Here is a 24,660-nt window from a genome sequence, read left to right on the forward strand (position 1 = left end):
TTATACACACAAAAACTGGTATATAGATGATAGAAAATATTCCTTCAGTTTTGAATATAAAAAATAAAACCTTTTTATTTTTTAGTCTCATTTAATTCACTTTCTCTTAATGAGACTATCTAGTAAAACGAGATATACAATTTAGAAGAAGAAAAAGCAAGAAGGATACAAAGAGATGACTACATATTGTAGTATTTAGCTATTTGTGTTGCTTGCCTTAAAAAAAAAAAAGAAGCAATGAGTGTTTGCTGTAGTAATTGTCTTTATTAAGGGTATTAATTAGTTGCAAACGATGACAAAATGACTGAGGCCAAATTAAGTAATTTGTCGTGTAAAATTTATGTTCTCAACTCTTCTACTACCTCCATTTGAGTTGACACCCACCTCTCCTCCTTGTACTCAATGTCCAACACCACATGATATGATATATATATATATATATATTGTACTCAATGTGTGTGTGTATAGACTTCACTGTATGTAAATTATATTACCTCCCATTCCCATAGGTATCCCCAGCAGCTCCCAATATAACATCCCCACACCCTAGCCTCTTGCTGGACAGAATTCAGAAAGTAATTCAGATTTTTACATTGGTGTAATATCTCATGCTATTAATTAAAGTAGTCATATTTATATACTTTTATTAAATATATATTAATTCTTTACAAAATTAGTTTATAATATACATAATTTAAAATAGAGCAAATACGTTTCTAGCATCTTTCTAGTTTCTAGAGTAGAAAATACGTTGCTTTCTTGTCTGATGTCCCGATTTTGTTTTCTTTTACTAATTTTATTTCTTATTTTTAGTGTTTTACTACTTCAATTCTCTTTTTTTTTTGTTGGGAAAATGGATTTCTATACAATTAATTGCACTACAGAGTATTATCTAGGAAAATGCTAAAAGCTACAAACGATTAATCTTAATTATTAGATTAAAATAAAAGTTAAAGATTAAAATATTTTAAATTTTATTTAATTATAAAATTTCTATAAGATTTATAAAAAAATTAAATATTTTAAAGATTTAATTTCTGTTGATATATATGATATTCTCTCTCTCTCTCTCTCTCTCTCTCTATATATATATATATATATATATATATATATATATATATTATTTTTTCTTATATTTATTATATATGATAATGATAATTGTTATGGGACGGAGGAAATATTACGTTATTTTATACTTAAAAATATCCATTTAATTTAGTTTTTAACTTTGTGAATAGAGAATACTTTGTTAACATTTATACACAAAAAAAAATTGATAAATAGATGAAAAAAAGTATTCCTTAAGTCTTGAATATAAACAATAAAAAAATTAATTAAATTTCTTTTATTTAATGAGATTATTTTTAAAATATTCTTCATTTAATAAAGTTTAATACATTTTTATGTTCAAGTTTTAATAAATTATAGTTTAGAAAGAAAAAAACTTATTTTTAATAAGTTTGAAACCAGTTTTGTTTTGCTTATAATCAAAACCGAAAGAAATAATAAATTTACAAAATTAATTTTACTACCATTAATTCATTTATAAATTTATTTCTTATCGTTAATATTATTTGAAATATAAGTAAAAAAATCATTAATGTTATATTGAAAAGATAAATTGATAATTATTTTAAGACTTATTTTTTTACAAGATTTTATTATGGGATTAAGAAAGTAAAATATAACTTGAACCTATGAAATTCTATTGTTCGGTTTTTATGCAGATATTTTTTTTATTAATTTTGTGATTTTCTTGCAATTTTTTATTGATTACTATTATTGAGGACATCAATTAGTTGCAAACGTTGACAATACTAATAAATAATGACTGAGGCTATACTCATGGTAATTATATTGGTCAAATATGTAAGATTTATATGTTCTCAATTCTTCTGCAGGCTCCATTACCAAAATAAATTTTGATGTTTTACAAATATATATCTTGTTAATTTATTTATTTTTAGATCCCAAGTCAATTGGACCAAATCATTTCCACTATGTAGATATTCTATTTCTTTCTTTTAATAATATCAGCAGTATGATCCTAGCTAAAAAAATATTTTTTCAAATATACTATTTAAAATATCCTATGTGTGCGTCTGCAAACATTTTTGAAATTATGAGTAGACTAAAATCTATCAATTATAGATGGATTTTGAACTCATTGGAACGAAAGTGAGTGAAGTTCTAAAGAGGAACTGTTGCACAATTTATTTGAAGAGTGAGCGAGAGATTTTCCCAGGATCAAGAGAAGCATGAGGTGTTCATCGTGAAAGGAGATATTAGAATTTAAATGAAAATGAACATGAAAGAATAGAAAGTGAAGCAATTACAGATCATATAAATATTCTCAATATTTATATAATAGGGTGGATTTGTGTGTTTTTTAATGCTTAAGAAATAATTTAGATAAAAACATAAACTGGTGAGTCACTAAAATCTATTTTTTTTTTAAAAAATATTTTTAATCCAACACTTTTATTAAATTTTTCGTTCAATAATTTTGGATGAGTCACAAACCCAAAAACATAAATAAATAAAGCAAAATCATATTTTAATTTATTTTAAATTGATTAAGAGCAAAAAAAAAATTTTTGTTGATTTTTATTATTGTTTTCATTTTCTATGTATTTTTTTTCCTTTCGATTTTTTCCTATATATTTTACTTTTATTTGGCTGAATAAATTTGAGCGTTCATATATAACTGGCTGTCCAAAAGCTGCATAATTATTAGTTGCTAAATTCACCTTATTAATGTCCTTCATGGTTGGGGCTTTAGAATTTAGTTACTCTCCTTATACTCACAGGAAAATTTAGGCCAGTATTTTTACCAATGTACCTGAACTATAGTCAGTTATACATCCATGACACCAATTTGTGCAAGTTCTGTCTTTGCAGATTCAATTCAAAACATCATTCAATTCTCAGGTATCCAATAAAAATTATAAAATCACTCAATGAATTTCAGAAACCTTTTATTTCCCTTACCTCAATGAGCTAACTCCATACATAAATAGAGAAAGCAACAAAAGTACGTACCATCTCTGGTATTACTTTAATCAGCTTTATACTTCACATCTTTCTGATCAATAGAACTTCCCTCCAATCTTAATTATTAAACACGGATTCTACTTTTAGTTACTCAGCGGCTATCTTAAGAATAAAGTGTCAAAGATAAAATAGTGACTCGTACTATCAAAAATTGCATTAAAATTATCTTTTGTGCAAGATTTCTAAAAAACTTTGGAGCTAATGGTTTTAAATTGACATTGATATTTTGAAAAACAAAGGGCCTCCATTTTGGGACTGTGCTTGCACTTATTATGCAAGTGGTGTGTTTCTTTGTGGTCATCTTACGCACCAATTAAGAAAGAAGTAAAGGGCTCCTGTATTCTAGTAATTTTGGATCTTAATAGCAATAATGCAATATCTTTATTTTTCAATCAAACAAGGAAGCTATTAGAGCAAAAGGACAAGGTGTCCAAGCTGATAAACATGAGGTACCAAGAAAAAAAAAATGGAACTCTAAAATAGTCGAAGAAAAATCATGCTTAGGTAATTATTTGGATCCAACATGGCCAAAAGCATTATTTGCAAGAATCAAACAGAGCCCTCGCCATTATACTCTACACATTAACCACCAAGCAAGAATCAAACAAATTGCTGATGTCTTTTTGAATTTGGATATAGAAACTCTCATTAAATAAAACAACCTGGTTTTGCTGCCAATATGCTCTGGGGAAATTTTTAATTCGTTAACAATAATATTTTAGTTGCGTACACTAACTCCAAATTATCCCTGGTGGCAAAATCGTAAATTTGGAACTGCTGACCCGATGGACAAAGACTACACGTGGCCGTTTACCATTGGCCACTTCCAAAGACGGCATTGGAACCCATAAAACAAAAACTGCAACAAATAATTCGCCAATGGTAATGAAAGTAGTAACCAACTTCAAGTAGAATGAGAGATAGAGAGTAGCCAAAATGGGCATATGGAGAAACGAGATTTCAGAAGAAGCAAAGAAGCAGCTATGGCTATCAGGGCCAATGGTATTTGTGAGTGTGTTTCAATACAGTTTACAAATGATATCTCTCATGTTTGTAGGCCATTTGGACGAGTTGCTTCTAGCTGGTGTTTCTCTGGCTACTTCATTTGTAAATGTCACTGGTTTCAGTGTGCTGGTACGTTCACATGATTATATTCTTTGTTGTTATATTTCCTAGCTATAAATTGATGTTCACGAGTATTCCATCATTTTCATATACCAAGGCACAAGATAATAATATAATAATTCATATAACAAACCTTCTAGCTGTGTTTGAATTAAAGAAGCTCAAAAGTGCATCATGCAAGTTCTTTAGAGATTTTCAGTGGCTCGGAATGAAGCCTAAAAAGCTTCTTAGCCACACTAACTTGCAAGGGGGTGTTATGTTCAACTGCTACATAATTTAGCATTACTCTAGTAAAATTAACGTTAAGGAAATTTGCCGAAATTTGGAAAGTGGAAACAGAATAAAAAATGTCAATTTGGGTCAACCTCCAGATGAAATATCAAATTTCAAATTTATATGTATCATTGCTCCATACAAAAATACTATTTGTTGCTTATGTTGATTTGTTATTTAGCTAGGTATGTCAAGTGCACTTGACACATTTTGTGGTCAATCATATGGAGCACAGCAGTATCATATGGTTGGCATACACATGCAGAGAGCCATAGTGATCATCATGCTTGCTACTATACCAATGTCTTTTATTTGGGCATACTTGAGGCCTATTCTGGTTGTTCTGCATCAAGACAAAACAATTGCAGCACAAGCTCAACTATATGCCACATACTTGATCCCAAGCCTTTCAGCCAACGCTCTTCTTCGGTGCATTACTAAGTTCCTACAAACCCAGAACATTGTCCTTCCAATGATGCTAGCTTCTGGATTCACTACCTTAGCACATGCCCTTCTCTGTTGGCTTTTGGTTCTAAAATTTGGGCTTGGCATCAAAGGAGCTGCCATTGCATTTTGCATTTCAAATTGGCTTAACACGGTGCTACTAGCACTTTACATCAGGTTCTCCTCTTCCTGCAAAAGCACTTGGACTGGTTTCTCAAGGGAATCCTTGCAGAACATTCCTCAATTTCTCAGTCTTGCTTTTCCTTCAGCACTCATGGTCTGGTATGATCTTCGTTATTGAACCAAAATTAACCTCTATAAAAAGATAACAACTTGCACACACCCAATTCATGAGCAAATTTTAGTACTCCTAAAGTAACTACTCATTTGATAGTTAGGCCTTGATTGGATAAACTTCTTCTAAACACACCATTAGTACTCTTATTTTGACATTTTTATTTCATTTCAATCCCCAAAAAAATAGAGAAAAAAAAATAGCTAACATGTCAGGTGTCACGGTTTTAATGAAAGGAGTTTGTACTTTTTGAGTATTGAATTTTTTTTCTCTAAATTAGTTAATATTCTTCTCCAACATCTAATACATATGCCTTGAGAAAAACTCATTTCTATTCCTTGTGATTCATAATGTGCATTGGAAAGTCTCATATGGTCTGCCATAGTTCCCAAGGTGCAGCATATAGACTTGTTAGACAATTTCACTTAATGCTAATTGGTTGAGATGAATTTTAACATGGCATTAGAGCCAATTAGTCCATCTCCATATATAGCCTATTCTAGTAGTCAGTAGGCATCTGTGGGTTGAACAACTTTACTTAATGTCAAATAATTTTAAAATGAAATCTAATAATGTGAATAACCAATGTGATAATATGATTTAATTTCTGATCTCTGCTACTACTCTTCTACAGCCTAGAACAATGGACTTTTCAGATAATGGTACTCCTATCTGGGGCTCTTCCTAATCCAAAATTGCAAACATCAGTGCTTTCTATATGGTTAGTTACTTTTTTTTTAGTTAAGGTCTTAGAGCTATTCCATTTTATGATCAGGATTTTATATGGCATGTCACTACATAGATCTTTTATCTTCTGGATGCACCATTTTCATGAATTCTTATCAATAACCAATTGGACTTTTCTCATCCCCAGCTTTAATACAACTGGTCTGTTTTGGATGATACCATTTGGGGTCAGCGTTGCTGCAAGGTTAGTCTTTGATGCTATCTGTTCTACTTATAGTCTATTATTAAAAAAAGAAAAGTATGTTTGTAATTCATAGTTCATGAAGAGTAGTCAGCTAGTCATGGTCAGAAAATGTGTTTTCTATTACAACCATGAAGAAAAAAAAATTTAATGACTGACTAACTCTTACCACCAAAAAATAAATATTGCAATATCATGATTTATATATTATTGTTGGTTTACCAAGTCTAATTGCATTTTATATGTTTACTCTCAACAGTACAAGGATATCAAATGAACTAGGGGCTGGCTGTCCAAAAGCTGCATATTTAGCAGTTAAAGTCACCTTGTTAATGTCCTTCGTGGTTGGGGCTTTAGGATTTATTCTTCTCATGGTCACAAGAAACATTTGGGGGCATATTTTTACCAATATACCTGAAGTAATCCGTTATGTGGCATCCATGACACCAATTCTTGCAAGCTCTGTCTTTGTAGATTCAATTCAAACAGCATTATCAGGTATTGAGTAAAGTGATACCAAAAGTTGCACTAAAATTATCTTTTCCTCATAGTTTCTAAGAACCTTATGCATCATAACAGGATGAAGAAAATATATTTAAGTACAATGAAACAAATTAAATATTAATAAAAAATTTCAAAAGCAAGTATATGAGGAACATGAATGGATTCCACTTCATCTAGTTCCTATAAATGACAAGCACTACAGCAGTAGCCAAAAAAAAAGTAAAGGTACTAATATTAAAATTGTGACACTTTGACACGTATGATTATTTTTCTCAATTTAAAGTAATTTTTAATTTAAAATAAGAAAAGAATGTTAATTTGAGAGTATTAACTATCAGAGTACATACTGAAAAAATAAAAAATTGTTCGTGTTTTTGATGGGCTAAGAAATGTTAGGAAGAAGAAAACGCTATAGCCAAGTATAATAACCCACGTGCAGATTAGTTACGTGTAGTTAGTTAATTCAGTTTCAGGTTGTTAGAATTTGTTAATCCTGTTAGTTAGGTTGGTTATACGTGTAAAGAAAGCTGCAGTATATAAAGGCTGCATGCATAATGAATAAACCATGCAAAAGCTTATTTCCAGAATTCCATTTCTCTTTTAGGAGGAGCCTGCCTCGAACTAAGGCACACTATCCCCTCTACTCATAACATTTTGTTTACTATATACATATGTGAACTTAACCTATGCTAATCCTTTGGGGTGTGAAAATTAAAGGTATTGTAAGAGGATGTGGTTGGCAGAAGCTTGGTGCATTTGTCAATCTTGGATCTTATTATCTTGTGGGGCTTCCCTTTGCAATTGTGTTGGCTTTTGTCCTCCATATCAAAGGAGAGGTAAGATTTAGTCAATCTTGTATCATTTTTTTTATGTACTTAATTAGTAGTATAATGAATTTGTTTAATTGGAGTTAGTGCTTTTAGGGGCTCCTTTTAGGGATTGTGATTGCACTTACTATGCAAGTGGTAGGTTTCCTTGTCATCACGTTGCGCACCAATTGGGAGAAAGAAGTAAGTCTTCGTTCAAATCACTGGTGTTATCAATTTTCAATTTTGGAGGAAATGTAAGATTTGTCGGTGGTTGAGAAAGAAAGGAATGAGGGAAAGGTCACCCATTCGATCTTCATTTGTCTGCTTATAAAAACTAATAAATAAATAATTAATATTTGTCTATAAAAAAAATTCTAACTTTGGATCATACCATCAATAACGCAATATCTTTGTATATACTGTTCAGGCAAATAAGGCAGCAAAAAGAATAAGAAGCAACGGAGTGCCAACTGATGCAAATGCACTGCCAAGTGACCAAAATTAAAATCTTCGACAGTTGAACAGTAATTATGCTTAGTGATTCTGATTATTTAGAAAAGCAGTTTTTAGTGAACATTTTTTTTGGTACAACTATTTTGTATATAAAAGGAAAGTGCCCTCGTAGATTCATAATTGGGCTGTTAAAATCAAACCAAAGACTAAATTAGCAGTGGGAGAATGAATGATTCACAATTTAATAGAATTTCGTATGATATTAATAAAAAAAAATATTATGTTAATCTAAATACATTTTTGCTATTTTCTCTAATATTAAATGTTTCTATTATTAATACAATCTTTCATTTCTGCTGTATTCAATTAAAATAATATATATTTAAAATATGCATATTTAGTAAAGGCTAAGTGTGGCATTAGATTTTAACTCAGAAAGTAATTTTTTTTAGTGTACAATAATTACAATGGGAATATTAAACCTATGATTTATCCTAACCCCTTGTCTGCTAGTCCGATCCTAGGGAGTTTGCTCATAATATCTAGCTAGTGTGCGGTTGAATCATAGATCATGATTTTCTACGGTGTTTTTTCAAACCTAGATCTCAATCACGAATTAAAAAAATGACCTCATCCAATGAGATGTGTCATCGCGCGCAATTGGTGCCATTCAAAATTAATTGATGGAAGAAAGATAAAGAAATAAATATGTACAAAACTTTTAAATGAAAAGTGAACGAGAGAAAGCAATACTGTTAACATTATCGTTTTTAGAGTATTCATTAGCGTTGTTAGGTCTAAAAAAAAAGTGTTATGCCCTTCAACATTTTGCGCTAGTACCAGCCATTAAGGCAGTCGCGGACCTAGGTTGTCTTCAGGGATATATTTGTACCCCTCTTTTTTACAATTCATTAAATTTATAAATAAAATTTTATATTTTTATATTTTATTTTATTTATATTTATATAATTGAATCTACTAATTTTATTTTTTATAATTTGTAAACTTACTTCTATTTTGTCTAGGAAACTACTCTAGGATCATAGATTTTATAAATTTCTATTTGATTTACACTTTTTTCTTTTTATTAATTATTATTTGATTTTTTTATTCATTATTATTATTATTTTATTAATTATTAAAAAAATGAAATTTAAGATCTTTTAAATCTGCCACTCCATTAAGGGTTGGGATGGTGTATGGAAGATCATCTAGGAGACACAAGAGACATATGTATCATCCCTATTGGTGTGATAATCCCTTTTATTCCATGTACCTCTTTGTCCTTTGGGAGACTATAGGCATGATTCTTCTTGATTATCTTCATCTGTCTCGGGTAGGACATTGTCCCCATCATGTTTCTGGCAAGGCTAGAAAGCTAGATGAGAATGTTGCTTCATCATCTCCTCATTGTCCATGGATGTGGGCCTTTGGTGTACAATCAACATTGGATGTGTGTGATGTATTATTCTTTTCCCCTTTTTGTGTATTCGTTTTGTTAATGGGTGGATTTTCGGTATATGTTGTGTATTTATTCTATGTTTACATACATATTTTTATAACCAAATTAAATTAAGAGTTGGTTGATGACATGTAACCAAAGCGAATCATCGCCTATAATAATGTTACTCAACTTAATTAGACAGGATTAAAAATATACCAATGAAATTAAGAGTTGGTTGATGACATGTAATGCAAGCAGATCGTCGCTCATAATAATGTTACTCAACTTAGTCGGGATTAAAAATATATCAATGAAAGAGATAAATGTCAACACTATAATTTATGCTTAAGGTTTTATATAATTTATAAATAAATTTGCATTTTAATCTCTACAGATACATAGAATGACTATATTTTCATATGCAAACATTTAATTATATAAGATGAAATTATTTTATTATATTTGTTTCATGAATCAAATTAATTTAAAAATATAAAAATATTATTTAATTTGATTTAGTTTCAAAGATCATACTACCTTTGTCTTTTTTCATGAATCAAATGTGTGTAAGACACCTTTTTGAGCTTGTCTTTTTCTTTATAAATCTCATTTTAAATTGTTTTTTTATTAATTAATTTTTTATCTAAATATCTTAATAATTTTACAATAAATTTTATAAATTAATAAAATAAATTTATTCTCTTTTATAAGAATTGAAAAAGATGACCAACACACATTAATTTTTCTTTTTTTGAAAAGCAATTAAGTGAAAATTGTGAGATGATGACTCTCAATAAATTTGAGTTTAATTTTTGAAAAATAATATTCTATTTATTCTATTATAATTATTGTTCTAAGTTATTAAGATATTTTACACATATCAAAGAGATCAAGAAAACTAAGTGAATATTCAAATGGGTAACAAATATTCCTTCTAATTTAAAAACTACAATAAAAAAATTAACATAGTATCATATAATTCAATATTATATTGAATTAACATAATTTAATGTAAGATTATTTATTTTGTATTTTATAAAAAACATATTGTAAATAATATATAACAAATTTATTTATATTTTTTCTCCCGTGGAATATCCTTTTCTATCCCTATATATATAGGGATAATTTGTGCAAGTACTTATAGATGTGGGTATTTTTACCATAAATAAATCTTTTAATTTACTACTATTTTTTTGGTCAACACTGTGCTCATAAAGGTCCTCACACACATATTCCAAGGTTAGACCTCATAATAAGAGAATGGTCCTTTTTTCTCCTTTTATCTTGACCTATATCCAATGCCTTAATAACTCTTTGCCCCTACATATGTGATTGTTGCCCTTCTCAAGGTGATTGTGTCCAATTATATTATTGATGTTAGACAAATTAAATTAGGTCCCGCAAAGTCCAACTTGATTGGCATAACTTGTCGGGTCCATTATATTTTATTCTGACACATACTTAATGTAAAAATTATATTTAAGATTAGTTTAAATAAAAAATTAAAATATTTTAATAATTTAAAATGAATCTTATCAAAATTAATTATATACAATCTTAAAATAAAATAGAAAACATCAAACTAATAAATTACACTATCAATAATTTTATATAAAATATTTTTATTGATTTAATCATTAAATTGTAATTTTTATTATATTAATTTTTTTGTCAAATTTTATAAAATTAAACATTTATAGGCATATAATACAAGATTCTTATTTTTTATATATTATAAAAATGAAATTATATCAATTATATATATGCTAATGTAAGTATTAAATAATTTTGTATTAATATAAGATTGTTTAGATAATCTATTTGATAAAAAAATTAAATCTAATGTTAAATTTTAAAATATTATTGTCCAATAAAAAAATGTATTATATTTTGTCTAATTGATATAATATATATATATATATATATATATATATATATATATATATATATATATATATATATAAGAGAGAGGGGGGGGGGGGGGAGATAAAGTCACATAATCAATTGAACAAGTTATGTAAATTTTAATAAATTCATGTAAAGTGTATTTTATTCTTGGTCATTCTTCACAATAAAAGACAATAACGGATCCCCCCCCCCCCCCCCTAACAATCATAATATGAGTATTTTTCATAGTCTCATTATTTTCATGCTTTCAATTAAATATTCTTACTCTTTTCTTTTTTTATTTAGATTTAGATGTGCTTTTCACTCACTATACTACAATTAACTAAAACTTTCTCTCAACTGTTTCAAATTCTCTTTGTTTTATCTTTATGCATATCCAACTCTTTTAATACTTTTTGGTAATTAATTATTGTAATTAAGATTTTTGAGTTTCTTGTGAAACTTAATATACTTAAAATTCTTCATCATGCCAAATATGTGTTTTGTGAGAATGAAAACTAAAATATTTTCTTACATATTGGACGTATTTTGGCAATTAAATTATCCTAATTGAGTATAAAGTACAAAATAAGATATTCCCTTCATTCTAAAATAATCCTTTAATTAAAGTTATGACACACTAATTAAAAATATTCAAGTGATATAAATTTAAAGAAAAATATCCTTAATTTTTCAACTACTATTTTCATAAATGACCCTATTAATTATATCTATCCATCAATGATAAATACATTATGCTTTTCAGTAACTTTTTTTTTTGTCTCATTTCAATGCAAGCTAAGTATCAATTTATATTGTTAATCATATCTCAGAATATTATTGAGGAAAATAGCTTAAAAATATTAAAAGGAGAATTTATTTAGAATAAAATTAAGAGGTTAAAATAACTATTATTTTAGAATAAAAAGTATTAATTTACATATACCAGTATTGTCTCCACAACTTAAAACTTTTAGTTCCAGCACTGATACTGATAAAAGACTACGTCAATTGTGTGTGGTGGTGGGTTGGGGGAGGGGCTATTTGCCAAAACTCTATGCACATTAATACTATGGCTGTTACAGCAGAGTTCATTATTACTACCATTTCTCAGTTTTTTTTAATACTCTGGTAGTATTTTAAGACATTATTAATTTATGTAAACATTTAATATTATTGATTAACTAAAAATCATTTTAAATATGAATTTCAAAATAAATAATAATTACAAAATTTATTAGTCTTATCGTATATATTACAATATATAGTTGAATAGTAGTAAAATAATCTTTACAGTACATTTTATTTAAATTCTTTTTAATGTGTATCAATATTGATTATTAAAAGATAGATACTGACTAATATCATTGGTCAGTAAGAATCTTATTAAAAAAATTAATTTTTTATTAAAATATCTTATATTGCAAAATATAATTTCATTTACTTCTTATATTTTAAATTAGTAAACATATTTAATGAAGTATTTCTTTCCCTGTACCAAACAAAACATATTTAATAAAGTATATTTAAAACTATTTAATTGATATATTTATAGTCAAACATTAAAAAATTATTTGTTGTTCTTGACAATGTACATTTAACACCAAAAAACTGAAGAACAATAAGCGTAGAGAATGAGGACGTTTTTTATTTTTTATTTTTACTTTTAGGAGAGAAAACAAACAAATTAAAACACGTAAGACCAATAAAAAAATTATTTTCTTTCATGAGAGTGAGAAATTATGAATAAACACTCTTCAATAAAATATGTTACATTATAATATACTCCCTTTTATTGTTTTTCTTTATAAAACTCGATACACTAATTTATTAATTAGTATTTAAAAACTAATTAATTTAATCAATAATATTAAATTATTTTTCAAAATTACTCCTAATATTAATAAGACATGTTCTTATTATTTTTCAAACATTTTTATTAATTTTGATTCGTTAATTTCCTTAATCATTAAAATATTTATGGAATTAACTTTTATTGGCTATGATGTAAATCGTCATTTTGAGATTCTAAAAATAATTTTTATGCAAAGTAAAGTTAAACTCTCAAAAAACTTAAGACACTTCTTTTTACTATTTATTGAACTAAAAGAATGACTCTGAATTAAAGATATTTTTGTAACAAATATTTTAGATTTGTTTTTATAAAAAGAACAAAGTTAAATCTCTAATTTAGTTAAAGATTGAAGGGAATAAATTTTAATGTTTATTTTTTAAAATATTAAATATATATGAAAAATGTCAAATATTCATTAAAGACACTCGGTAACTAATCTTTTTTCACATTTGGTAAGTCAAACCTATGACATAAATTCTTAATATGTAAGGTGTTCAGAGTCAAAGGAGTTACACCAATGAGTCGAAAACACAGTTATGCAATTAATGTCTTCACAATAAAGTTTCATTTTAATGACGTGCCTTTAACTCCAATATAAAAATGTCGAAAAATTATATTCAAATTTTATTAGTATTTCATCTCAACTAAGGTCAAAGCTACAGAGCCACGTTTCCGCAAAAGATCGGGGCTACAGAGTCACCATGCAAAGGACGTAAGCATGTTTGGCTTTTTTGTTTGAAAAGTTTATCGAAGATTCCGATAATAAATTCAAAGTTTTTAATAGCATTTAATATTTAATGTTATAACGTATTCTCATAATAAATTTTAGTAAAAAAAAAATTGTTGATTGTTTTTTCTTTTAGAAAAAGCCTTTAGGAGAGTGGATATCCTCTCTCACGTGTGATTTTCACTTATATTTTCTCATATGAAAATCTCTACCATTAAAATCTCATATCTTCATTTTTTTGTTATTTAAATTTTATTTCTTTTACTTTTTATTACAAATTGTACTTTCACATAACCAAAATGTTACATGAAAGAATCCCATTCCCAAAATTTTACATATTTTTTACCCATCTGGAAAATCTGAAAATCAAACCTATAAGTTACAACTACTGTGAGCAAAAGCATCCATCAAATGTACCAATCCATTCTGGCATTTATTAATTATTTTTAATCATTAAAATTTAATAGTTATATATATATATATATATATATATATATATATATATATATATATGTGTGTGTTTATATAATATTTAATTTTTTATTATGATATAATATTAAATGTTATTAATGTATTTATATTATAATTTTAATAAATAAAAAAATATTTATTGATTTCTTGACGATGCTGTTAACATTTGAGAGGATCCCAATTAATATATATCATCATCTTGGAGAAATTTTGTCTTATTATCTGTGAGAGTTGAGCACAAGAGAGAATAATGGCCTTATGGAAAGAGGAAGCCAAGAAGCAACTATGGCTGGCAGGGCCAATGGTATTTGTTAGTGTGTTTCAGTATAGTTTACAAGTGATATCTCTCGTGTTTGTAGGCCATTTGGATGAGTTGCTTCTGGCTAGTACTTCTTTGGCTACATCATTTGTCAATGCTACTGGTTTCAACGTGTTGGTAAGTTCACACTATTTTCTAATTTTATGTTATAGTTTTCCTATTTCCAGAATGTGAGATGAGATCTATCCATGCTTGCCGGTGCATATATATGGAAGTGTTCTTTCTCTGCCACCATTTTTGTTTATAGTATATACCAATACAAAACTTGCATCACTCTTGAAGTTGTATTTTTCTCAAACAGGCCAAATGTAAAAATAGTATGACTTTTTATAATTAAGTACAAATTTCATTATTAACGAAGAGGGGAAATGCACGGGACAAGTTTTTAATAAAAAACTTCGTACCCCATTGCCCGGAGGCTCTTCGCTATGCGAAGGTATGGGGGAGGGATGTTGTACGCAGCCTTACCTTTGCATATGCAAAGAGACTGTTTCCGGATTCGAACCCATGACCGGGACAAGTTTTTAATAGACACTAGTTTTTTTTTTAGGTGTCAAAGTGTTAAGTATCATTTGACATCAGTCTGTAAGACATATGTTCATTAATTAGACAGTACTCGTCAAGTGTCTAGCTAGTTTTTTCTGTCTATTCAGATTTACACAAGTAGTTAAGATTGTGGTACGAATTTCCACTTTCTTTATAGGTGTGTGTTCGAATATCTCTGAGACCATTTTTCCTGTTTGATGAGTGATTCTCACTCGAAAAATCTCTGATAGCTAAAGACTAGTTAAGTAATTCTAATTAAGGGAAATTACTTATAAATCAGGCCTGTATTATAATCTTTTAGATAGACCTCTGTTGACAATTCAAATATGTCATTGGTGCCATTGTATTAAGGATGTCTCTCTGTTTTACTACGTTTATTATTTAAAAAAAAAAAAAAAAACTAGATTCTTCTCGTATAATTGAGCCCACGCTTTACTTTGTTTGTGGTGTTCATGCCAGAACCCATACTTTTTTTTGGGTTGAAAACCAAATTATTCCTTTACTTTTTCACAGGGAAACAAGCTAGAAACATTTTCAGCACTACACCTTTCATCAATTTTACTTTGTTAATTATAACTTTTTAATTAGTGTCAATCAAATATGAGTAAATTTTCATTAATTGATGCTTAGCTTCAATTGAAACATTTAATCAAGAAATTTTAAGAAAATAAAAAGTAAGTAAAGAATTTAAATAGACAATCAAATACAGTCTTACTCAGTAAACATGTATTTTTTATATTGTATATTATCATTATTATTATGCACTTTCTTATTCTTATGTATGATGCTAATCTTTCTGCCTAATGTTCATGGCTCACTTCACTTAGATGGGTATGTCAAGCGCACTAGACACATTTTGTGGTCAAGCATATGGAGCAAAGCAGTTTCACATGCTTGGTGTACACACCCAAGGTGCCATGTTGGTTCTCACCCTTGTTACCATACCCCTCTCCATTATTTGGGTATTCTTAGGGCCTATTCTAGTTGCTCTCCATCAAGACAAAGAAATTGCTGCACATGCTCAACTATATGCCAGATACTTGATCCCAAGCCTTTCGGCCAATGGTCTTCTTCGGTGCATTACTAAGTTCCTACAAACCCAAAACATAGTCTTTCCTATGGTGCTAGCCACTGGACTTACTAGCTTCTTACACTTCTTTCTGTGTTGGGTTTTGGTTCAAAAAGTTGGGCTTGGCATCAAAGGATCTGCCATTGCAATTTGCATTTCTAATTGGTTTAACACCATAATACTTGCTCTTTATATAAAGCTCTCCCCTTCGTGCAAAACAACTTGGACTGGTTTCTCAAAGGAATCATTGCATAACATCCCTAAATTTCTCAAACTTGCTTTTCCTTCAACACTCATGGTGTGGTATGATATTCTTTTCTTAACCAAAATTTGTTTCCATATAATATAACAACTTGCATTGCAACCAACATAGCAAGATATGATCATTACTTTAGTCAATTGTTTAATTCATTACATTAAATTAATCCTAAAAAAAAATGAAAACTAGTCATTTAGTCCGTCATGTTTGTGTCATCAATTTGGTTCTTGAAGCACAAAAATCAATGACTTTAATTATCTTAGGGACAAGTTGATGTCACTCATAAATAAAGGACTGATGCAATATATACATGTCATATTTTGGGAAGATTAGATGTACATTATTTTAATTTATGTTGTTCTTCGCATATCAGATAGAGATAACTAGCAAAAACTTTTTTTTTTTCCTTAATGTGAATAACTACTCATGCTGAGAAGTTCTAATTGCTATACTCCTATTGTATCACTATGTTGCAGCTTAGAATCATGGACGTTTGAAATAATGGTGCTTCTGTCTGGTGCTCTTCCTGATGCGAAATTGCAAACTTCGATGCTTTCGATATGGTTAGTTTTTCTGCTAATATCTTAGGGGCTATGCCATATGCTATTATATCCATCTTCCTCATTCAGTGTGTGTTTACGGTAAGGTCAATAAGGCCTTTGCCGCCTTAGGCCATTAATAAGAAAAAGTTTTTGATATTATATATATTTGTTGAGGGACATAAAGTTACAATAACTAATTAAATATATTCACAGTAATAAAAATGTGAAGATATCAATGAGATTGCAGTCATTAAATTTTCAATGTTATCCAACCCATGTATGCCTATATATATGAGCGTGCATGAGTATATGTGCTCGTGCGTTCGTGCGTGCATGATCATTTTTTGGTGTCTGGTCGACTTCGTGGCTCGAGACTTGGCTTGACTACTGTATGTTTTATATATATATATATGCTATTATATTCATCTTTCTCATTTGAAAACCCCTTTCTTCCCTTGTTAATGATCAATTGTATTTTTTTCATCCCAGCCTTAACACATCTGGTATATTTTGGATGATACCATTTGGAATTAGTGCTGCTGGAAGGTTAGTCTTTCGTGCTGAACTGTATTGTTTATATTCTATATATTATTTTCCATAACAGATTAAAATAAAAATGTGCATGCATGCTATATTACCATATGTAATGTTGCAGTCATATATATTTTTTGCTTATTATTGACCCTAACAAATCTCATTACATGTTTCCACTTAAACAGTACAAGGATCTCAAATGAATTAGGGGCTGGTAGTCCAAAAGCTGCATATTTAGCAGTTAAAGTCACCATGTTCTTGGCCTCTGCAGTGGGGATTTTAGAATTTGCTTCCCTTATGATATTATGGAGAGTTTGGGGCCGTGTTTTTACCAATGTACATGAAGTGGTCAAATATGTGACTTCCATGATGCCACTTGTTGCTAGCTCTACCTTTATAGATTCAATCCAAACAGCATTTCAAGGTATTGAGTAAAATCATTCAATGATATGAGGTTCAAAAATGTCCATTTTCCCCGGTTGATTAAGTATTCAGGAATTGGATTAAATTGATCATTTCAAGGAAAACTAAATAGTATCATCCAGATCCATCACTTTTCTTATTTTACTATCATATTACTAGTTCAATCTCATCTAAATTAAGCGATTTAGATTAAATTTATTTTCAATATTTATTTTTTTATTGATATTGGAAAAAACTGCTGTTGTTATTTCCTTTAACTGGATTTAGTTTGTTAGTTACTCTATTGTACAATTAACTGTTAATCAGTTAGCTTTCATGATAATATTTCATATTAATGTAACTCAACACCTGTTCATATTTTTTTATTTGATTTTTTCAGTTTACATTGAATTGAAACGAATTATATATAAATACCCTACTAGTTGAACTAAACACTATCGAATGCAATTTGAATGCAATCAAATACCTTAAAATCATTTATTGAGGAACCTAAGTGTTTATCTGTAAATGCTTGCGAACTTTGCTAATTCCTTCATTGTGAACAGGTGTTGCCAGAGGATGTGGTTGGCAGAAACTTGGTGCATATGTCAATCTAGGGTCATATTATTTTTTGGGAGTTCCTTTTTCCGTTGTGTCAGCTTTTGTCTTCCACATGAAAGGACAGGTAAAATATAACCATTTTATTATTAAAAAAAATCTTATAGTAAATATTAATATCCTTCAGAATTTGGTTTTTAGCTGAAACTAATAACATCGTGTAATTTGTATAATCAAGCTCACTTAGTAGCATAAGGCTATTGTTTGTTATTGGTTTGTATCTGGCATGATATATAGTGAACATGCATGTCCAATTGAAGCTAGTGATTATCTTGATTCTTCATAATTACAGGGGCTATTTTTAGGGATCCTAATAGCACTTACTGTGCAAGTGGTGTGTTTCCTTCTGGTCACCTTACGCGCCAATTGGGAGAAAGAAGTAAGTTGTCCTATCTTCAACTCAGTTCTTATTATCAACAACTCTGCATGACTGCATACTAACACAGATAGAAATATGATAGGAGAACAAAAAAAATTGGATGCATTCTGGTTGATAGTGATTGATTTAAATACAGATTAGCACTAACAACCAATGGCTACAAAAGATAAAGAGTGACTAGGAAATAGATAAGAAAAATGAGAACAATTTGATACTCTAGATAAGATAAAAAGTTTGTTACACAACTTTAGGTAAATATTATTATATCTTAAATTTTATCCTTTTCTAATTATTCCTTAACTAATAGCAGTGTCTCTTCGTTGTTCAGGCAAAAAAGGCAGCAAAAAGAGTAGGAGGCGATGGAGTCCAACTTGGGGACCTTCCGTGTGACCAAAATGCCAATACTGCTTGATAGTTGAAGAATTTTAATTCTAGTTTTACGTGTAGAACTAGTGACTTATCTTGGAATAATAATGTTGGTTATATGAATCCGAAACTGAGATCAACATCAATGTACCTAGAGCACAACCATAGTTATTCGTTAGCATAACACTACAAAAACAGTAATCCCCGCTGGAATTCAGTTATCTGATAAATTTTGATTTAGTTTCTTTTAAAAGTGAGGTGTAACACCCGTTTTTTTTAAATTAAATAAAAAGATTTTTATTTAAAAATTAATAAAATTTTTAGAAATTAAATAAAAAAGAAAAAATGATTTTTGTTAATTAAAATAAAGGTTTAATAATATTAAAAAATAAATAGTAAAATTATGTTTTAGAAAATAAATGGATATTTTAATTGATTATTTATTTAATGAAATAGTAAAATAAAGTTCATTTTTATAAAATGATAAAATAAAAAAAATAGAGTAAATAATAGGTTCAAATTACCCAAGACATATCATATCAATTTTTAAATTTACGATATGTTTCTACGCTCTCTCTTTCTTTCAAATTCGTTTTCCCTTCTTCCTCTTCTAAAACTCTTTTTTCCGCATACACCCACATTTGTCTTAGTCAAACTACTATCTCAAACTCATTAACCATTGGATCATCCTGAAATTCGAACACCACTTTCAGAATTCAACTTTTCACATTTCCACCGTTGGGATTTGTGATATAATGTCTGTAAGGGATGAGTTTATTGCAATTGGGGTTAGAGTGAACATGTGTAAGGATCCTTAAAGGATCAAATCAGGATTAATTTTTGGGTGTTTTATGCGTTTTAATTTTGTTTGTACAATGATAACTACGAATTGTTCATGTTTCATGGGTCAATTGATGCACTGATGCGAATTGGATGGTTTAATTGAGTGTTGGGCTATGAATGTTAGAAACCTAGAAATTTAGAAATTCTTGATTCTTGCATGTTTTCTTGAAATTTATTAAGGGGTTTTGTTCCCCATGATGTGATCACATGTTCTATACTATTAACAGAATGAATAAGTGAATGATTATATGCCTTCAATATTGGAAGATTGTTATTGTATATATATATATATATATATATATATATATATATATATATATATATATATATATATATATATAGGAAGTGATAATGTGTTAGTGAGAAGGTGTGATAAGACATGTATTGAGAACAAGTGTGGGATTAATACGTTCCTTAATGTGATTATACATGTTATTGTGAAGTGTAAAGTGATGGCATTGAATTGTGAGCTATGAATTGTACAATCACACAACTCTAAGACTCTTTAAGGGTGACGAGTTTTTGCACGACGAGTGATAACTGCTAAATATGAACTATTTTTTATAATAAAAATATCTTTAAAAATATTTATTTAACAGTTATTTTTGGCTTAAATATTAGGAATTGATATTTTTCTTATTTATGGCTTGCAGATATGAAAAGGAGGGATTAAAAGCAAAACAAAAAATCTAGAAAATATCAAAAATATAAATAAGGAAGATTTTTTGGCATCAGACCCAAGTCCATTCCAGCAACTATAGAAAGGGAGTCAAGCTCAAGTCGTAACTATAAAAAAAAGGAGTCAAGTCAAGGAGAAAAGACACTACCCCGAAGACTCAGAGCTCTCTAATGAGTACATCCTGAGTGTCTCTAGCAAGGGAAATCTTTAATTCTCCTCCATCAGATCCTATATCCCATTTCTAGTGTAAGGCATCTTATGGCTATGAGAGACTAAACCCTCAGTTAGGGTCTGACAGACCTAAAAAGCCAAAAGATGTATTGTACACTTCATGTTTATCGATGGAAACAAATGTTTTTTTCTACTATCCTTTCTTATTTTAATTTCATGTATCATTCATCCTTGCATTATCTTTAGGGGTTAGGTGCTCAATAGAGGGTAATCCTTAATAGAACAAGGAATGTCTTACATGCATCAGTTTTAGGGATTAGTCGCTCGACAGAGAATAATTTCTAATAGAACTAAAAGAAAGTAATATCTTAATAAAATCATTGCTAGACATAAAGTGATTGCATTATGCCCATGCATCAAAGCAAACATCTAGAATTAGAACATCATGCATTTTATCTATTGAGTCTTTGCAAAGACATTTGGGAGATAGATAGGCTTGTCATCGTGAAACATCAGGGACAAGTATTCTAACAGATGTGGATAGGAAAAATTCACCAAATTGATATAGAAAAATCTAAAATAATACATCTTAGAAAAATAAGGCAGACTAGGTCCCAATATTATCATATTCTGAATTTATCTTTCTTTATCTTCATCTTAATCTTTCATTTTTCTTGTCTTTTTCTTTTCTTATCTTATCTTTTTTATCTTCTATTTTTTTAATCTTTATCATCTTTTAATTTAAATCTTTTATCGTTTCTTTTAAATCTTTATCTTATCTCCTGTCATTCTTTATTAATTATTTTCCTTATCTCTTGCTTGTAAATTAGGTTTGCATCAATTTAAATACAAACAAAGTTCATGTGGATTCGACACTCAGACTTCTGAGTACTTTACTACTTGTGACAAATTGGTGCAATTGCCAACGAGTTAACAACGAGTTTTGTAATGAGATCCACTGTGGGAACCCGACAAGTTGAATCACTTTAAGGCACGATGAGTTAAAATAATTTTTAAAATAATTGAGTAGTTGGGTATATTGCATAGTTTATAGGTAAAGTCTATGTTTGTGTCATGTATATATTAATATTGTGTGAGGTATTTATGATTCATGAGGTGTGATAATATGTTACTTTGGGATTATAACATTGTGATTGAGATTGAGTGTATGTGATAAGTTGAGTATGTGTTAAATTGTGAGATCACGCGTGTATTGAGATGTTGTGTACATTGAGTTGTGAGTTATGAATCGTACAATCATACAACTGTAAGACCCTTTAAGGGAAACGAGTTAATGTGCAACAAGTATTGTGATGGGGTCCATTGTGGCAACCCGACGAGTTGAATCACTTTGAAACGCGATGAGTTAACATTATTTTAAGAACAATTGATGAGTTGTGTGTGTTGTATAATTCATAGATAGAGTCTGCATGTTAAAATATTTTATGGGTTGGACATGAATCAGGAGAGAAAGACCCTGATGGACTCTTCGGAGTCTAGGCCTTGGGAGTAAATACACCCGGTTTGACTGATCTTCCTATGATTTTACCTAGTAAGAGTGACCTGACTTACCAGTGTGTGGTCTGTCTTGTCATGTACTCCTAGGTGTCCGACGAGGTTTTTCACTGACATGGTATCACATTGCATATAGGATTGAGTCTTAGTGTATCTGTTGCATAATGTCTGTGTAATGATCATTGTGACTTGTTACGTGATGGTGGATAATGAATTCTATGAGTGTGAGATGTTGTGTTGTACTTGAGATTTGTTGTTCTGAACACGTGATTAATGTAAATGTGTGAAACGTGATTTTGTGATTAAATCATTGATAACTGCTAAATAATTGTACTTTGATAATAGAAAATAAAGTAAAATTATCTTTAAAAATAATTATTTAGTAGTTATTTGCGCTTAAGTGTTAAAGAATTGATGTTTCATTAAATTTGACTGCAGATATAAAAACTGGAGGGGCTAAAAGCAAAAAGTGGAAAATAACGAAGAAAAAAAATAAGAAATCAGAAAAGACCCAGCCCAGCGCCTCGCGCTAAGAGAAACAGAAGACACAGGTGCTAAGCGAGGCGTTAAGCACAAGAGTCACAACTCACAACAAAAATAGAACATGCTAAGCGAGAGGAACCCGCTGAGTGCGCGATCCAATAGAACTAAATGCGCTAAGCACGAGGAGCCCGCTAAGCGCATGATCTACACGCGCTAAGCAAGGGAGGTCGCGCTAAGCGAGCTTACGAAGGCCTAAAGCCCACTTCAACAGCTATAAATAGAGAGCTAGGCCAAGGGGAAATGACACACCAAGTCCCAGAGTATTCTCACTACTGCCTAGAGCCTGAAAACTCTTCCTTAGGGAATTCTCTTCTCTCTTTCATCATTTTTCCCTTTCTTTCTTTCACCCCTTTTCTCTCATCAGTTCTCATCCATTGTAAAGCCCTCAATGGCCATGAGTGGCTAAACCCCTAGTTAAGGTCTGACAAGCCTAAAAATTCAAGCGATGTATGATGTACTCTTCACTATTTATCAATGCAATACCAGGTGTTCTCTATCCTGTTATCTTTTCTGTTTATCTTTCTTGCATTATTCATCTTTTCATTCTTTTAGGAGTTAGGTGCTCGGAAAAGAGTAACTTCTAAATAAGATTTAAAGAAGGCATGCATGCATTAGTTTTAGGGGTTACACACTCGATAGAGGATAACTTCTAATAGAATAAAAAGAAAAGATATCATAAATAAATCATTGCTAGACTTAGAATGATAAATTTTATGCCCATGCATTTTTGCAAACATCTAGAATTTAGACTTCATGCATTTTATTTGTTGAATCTTTTCAAAGGAATTTGGGAGATAGATAAATAAAATAGGCTTGTCATCGTGAGGCATCAGGGGCAAATAAATGAATAGATGTGGGTAGGATAAAATCACTTGAATTGATAAAGAAAAATCATAAAATCATACATCCTAGGCAAATAGGACATGCTAGATCCTAACACTTGCATTCCATTGAATTCCCTCTTTAATTATTCTACTTCTAATTCTTTGCTTTCCATTACTTATAATTTCCTATTACTGCTTCCTATTCATTCTTCTACCCCTCTCTTTTATTATTTTTCCCTTATAAATTGAAAAGTATCCAAGATAAGTACAACACAAAATTCCCATGGAATTTGACACTCGAACTTCCGAGACTTTATTACTTGAACATTTGGTACACTTGTCAAACGCCTAACAATCCTTGGGACAAGTGATATTATGCAATGAGTGGTAAAATGATGTGAATTATGTTAAGTTGAATTTGTTATACTTATATTATATATATGTGTCTTCGTTTATCTATACCGGTTGGGTCTTGGGCCTGCGTGTACTAATTACCATATAAGTAATTCGTCCTCTAAGCAAAATTAGATGACCTGATCTCGTGATTATTAGTAAATGCAATCATTGCCTTGTGTGAGTCCAAATAGGTACTCAACTATCTTAGCCTAATACCTATTTGGTATGTTGCTTTTGCCTCATGTGGGACTAGGTAACCCAGTACTTGGTGTCCTGTCTAATTATGTGTGAATGCAAATGCATTCCCTCATTTTAATAATGTCACAAGTATTTGACTTAAAATTTTATATTTTACATCCACTAGTTTTATGTGTTTGAATCCC

At 29.7% G+C, this 24,660-nt stretch overlaps 2 protein-coding genes across 7 annotated transcripts; both read left to right on the top strand.

The window, feature by feature from the left end:
- The first annotated feature begins 3,790 nt into the window (after positions 1–3,790).
- Positions 3,791–8,178, top strand: LOC100813142 (protein DETOXIFICATION 16). Of its 6 annotated transcripts, none has more exons than XM_006583385.4 (8): positions 3,791–4,188; positions 4,634–5,178; positions 5,826–5,912; positions 6,066–6,122; positions 6,379–6,617; positions 7,341–7,459; positions 7,593–7,633; positions 7,860–8,178. In XM_006583385.4, exons 1-8 carry the CDS (start codon positions 3,991–3,993, stop codon positions 7,882–7,884), a joined length of 1,311 nt encoding a protein of 436 aa, XP_006583448.1. In that variant the 5' UTR covers positions 3,791–3,990; the 3' UTR covers positions 7,885–8,178. The 6 variants fall into 6 exon arrangements, 4 of the variants coding, with proteins under 4 accessions (XP_006583448.1, XP_014633382.1, XP_006583447.1 ...); XR_001389152.3 differs by having other exon boundaries at positions 3,792–4,188; positions 7,593–7,729; XM_014777896.3 differs by having other exon boundaries at positions 3,792–4,188; positions 7,547–7,729.
- A 6,266-nt stretch (positions 8,179–14,444) lies between these two features.
- On the top strand, positions 14,445–19,559 carry LOC100816863 (protein DETOXIFICATION 16). Its single transcript, XM_006583387.4, has 8 exons — positions 14,445–14,708; positions 15,965–16,509; positions 16,942–17,028; positions 17,497–17,553; positions 17,727–17,965; positions 18,510–18,628; positions 18,854–18,940; positions 19,269–19,559. The coding sequence occupies exons 1-8, from the start codon at positions 14,523–14,525 to the stop codon at positions 19,350–19,352; spliced, it is 1,404 nt and encodes a 467-aa protein (XP_006583450.1). The 5' UTR covers positions 14,445–14,522; the 3' UTR covers positions 19,353–19,559.
- The last annotated feature ends 5,101 nt before the right edge of the window (positions 19,560–24,660 follow it).

Source organism: Glycine max, chromosome 7 (genome assembly GCF_000004515.6).
Source record: "Glycine max cultivar Williams 82 chromosome 7, Glycine_max_v4.0, whole genome shotgun sequence".
Taxonomy (NCBI): Eukaryota; Viridiplantae; Streptophyta; class Magnoliopsida; order Fabales; family Fabaceae; genus Glycine; species Glycine max.

Bases quoted from the DNA above. Each gene is read 5' to 3' on its own strand.
- LOC100813142 (XM_003528917.5), top strand. From the start codon at position 3,991: ATGGGCATATGGAGAAACGAGATTTCAGAAGAAGCAAAGAAGCAGCTA. The intron at 5,179-5,825 runs GTATGATCTTCG...ACTCTTCTACAG, and splicing joins CCTTCAGCACTCATGGTCTG to CCTAGAACAATGGACTTTTC. The intron at 5,913-6,065 runs GTTAGTTACTTT...TCTCATCCCCAG, and splicing joins ACATCAGTGCTTTCTATATG to CTTTAATACAACTGGTCTGT.
- LOC100816863 (XM_006583387.4), top strand. From the start codon at position 14,523: ATGGCCTTATGGAAAGAGGAAGCCAAGAAGCAACTATGGCTGGCAGGG. The intron at 14,709-15,964 runs GTAAGTTCACAC...CACTTCACTTAG, and splicing joins CTACTGGTTTCAACGTGTTG to ATGGGTATGTCAAGCGCACT. The intron at 17,029-17,496 runs GTTAGTTTTTCT...TTTTCATCCCAG, and splicing joins ACTTCGATGCTTTCGATATG to CCTTAACACATCTGGTATAT.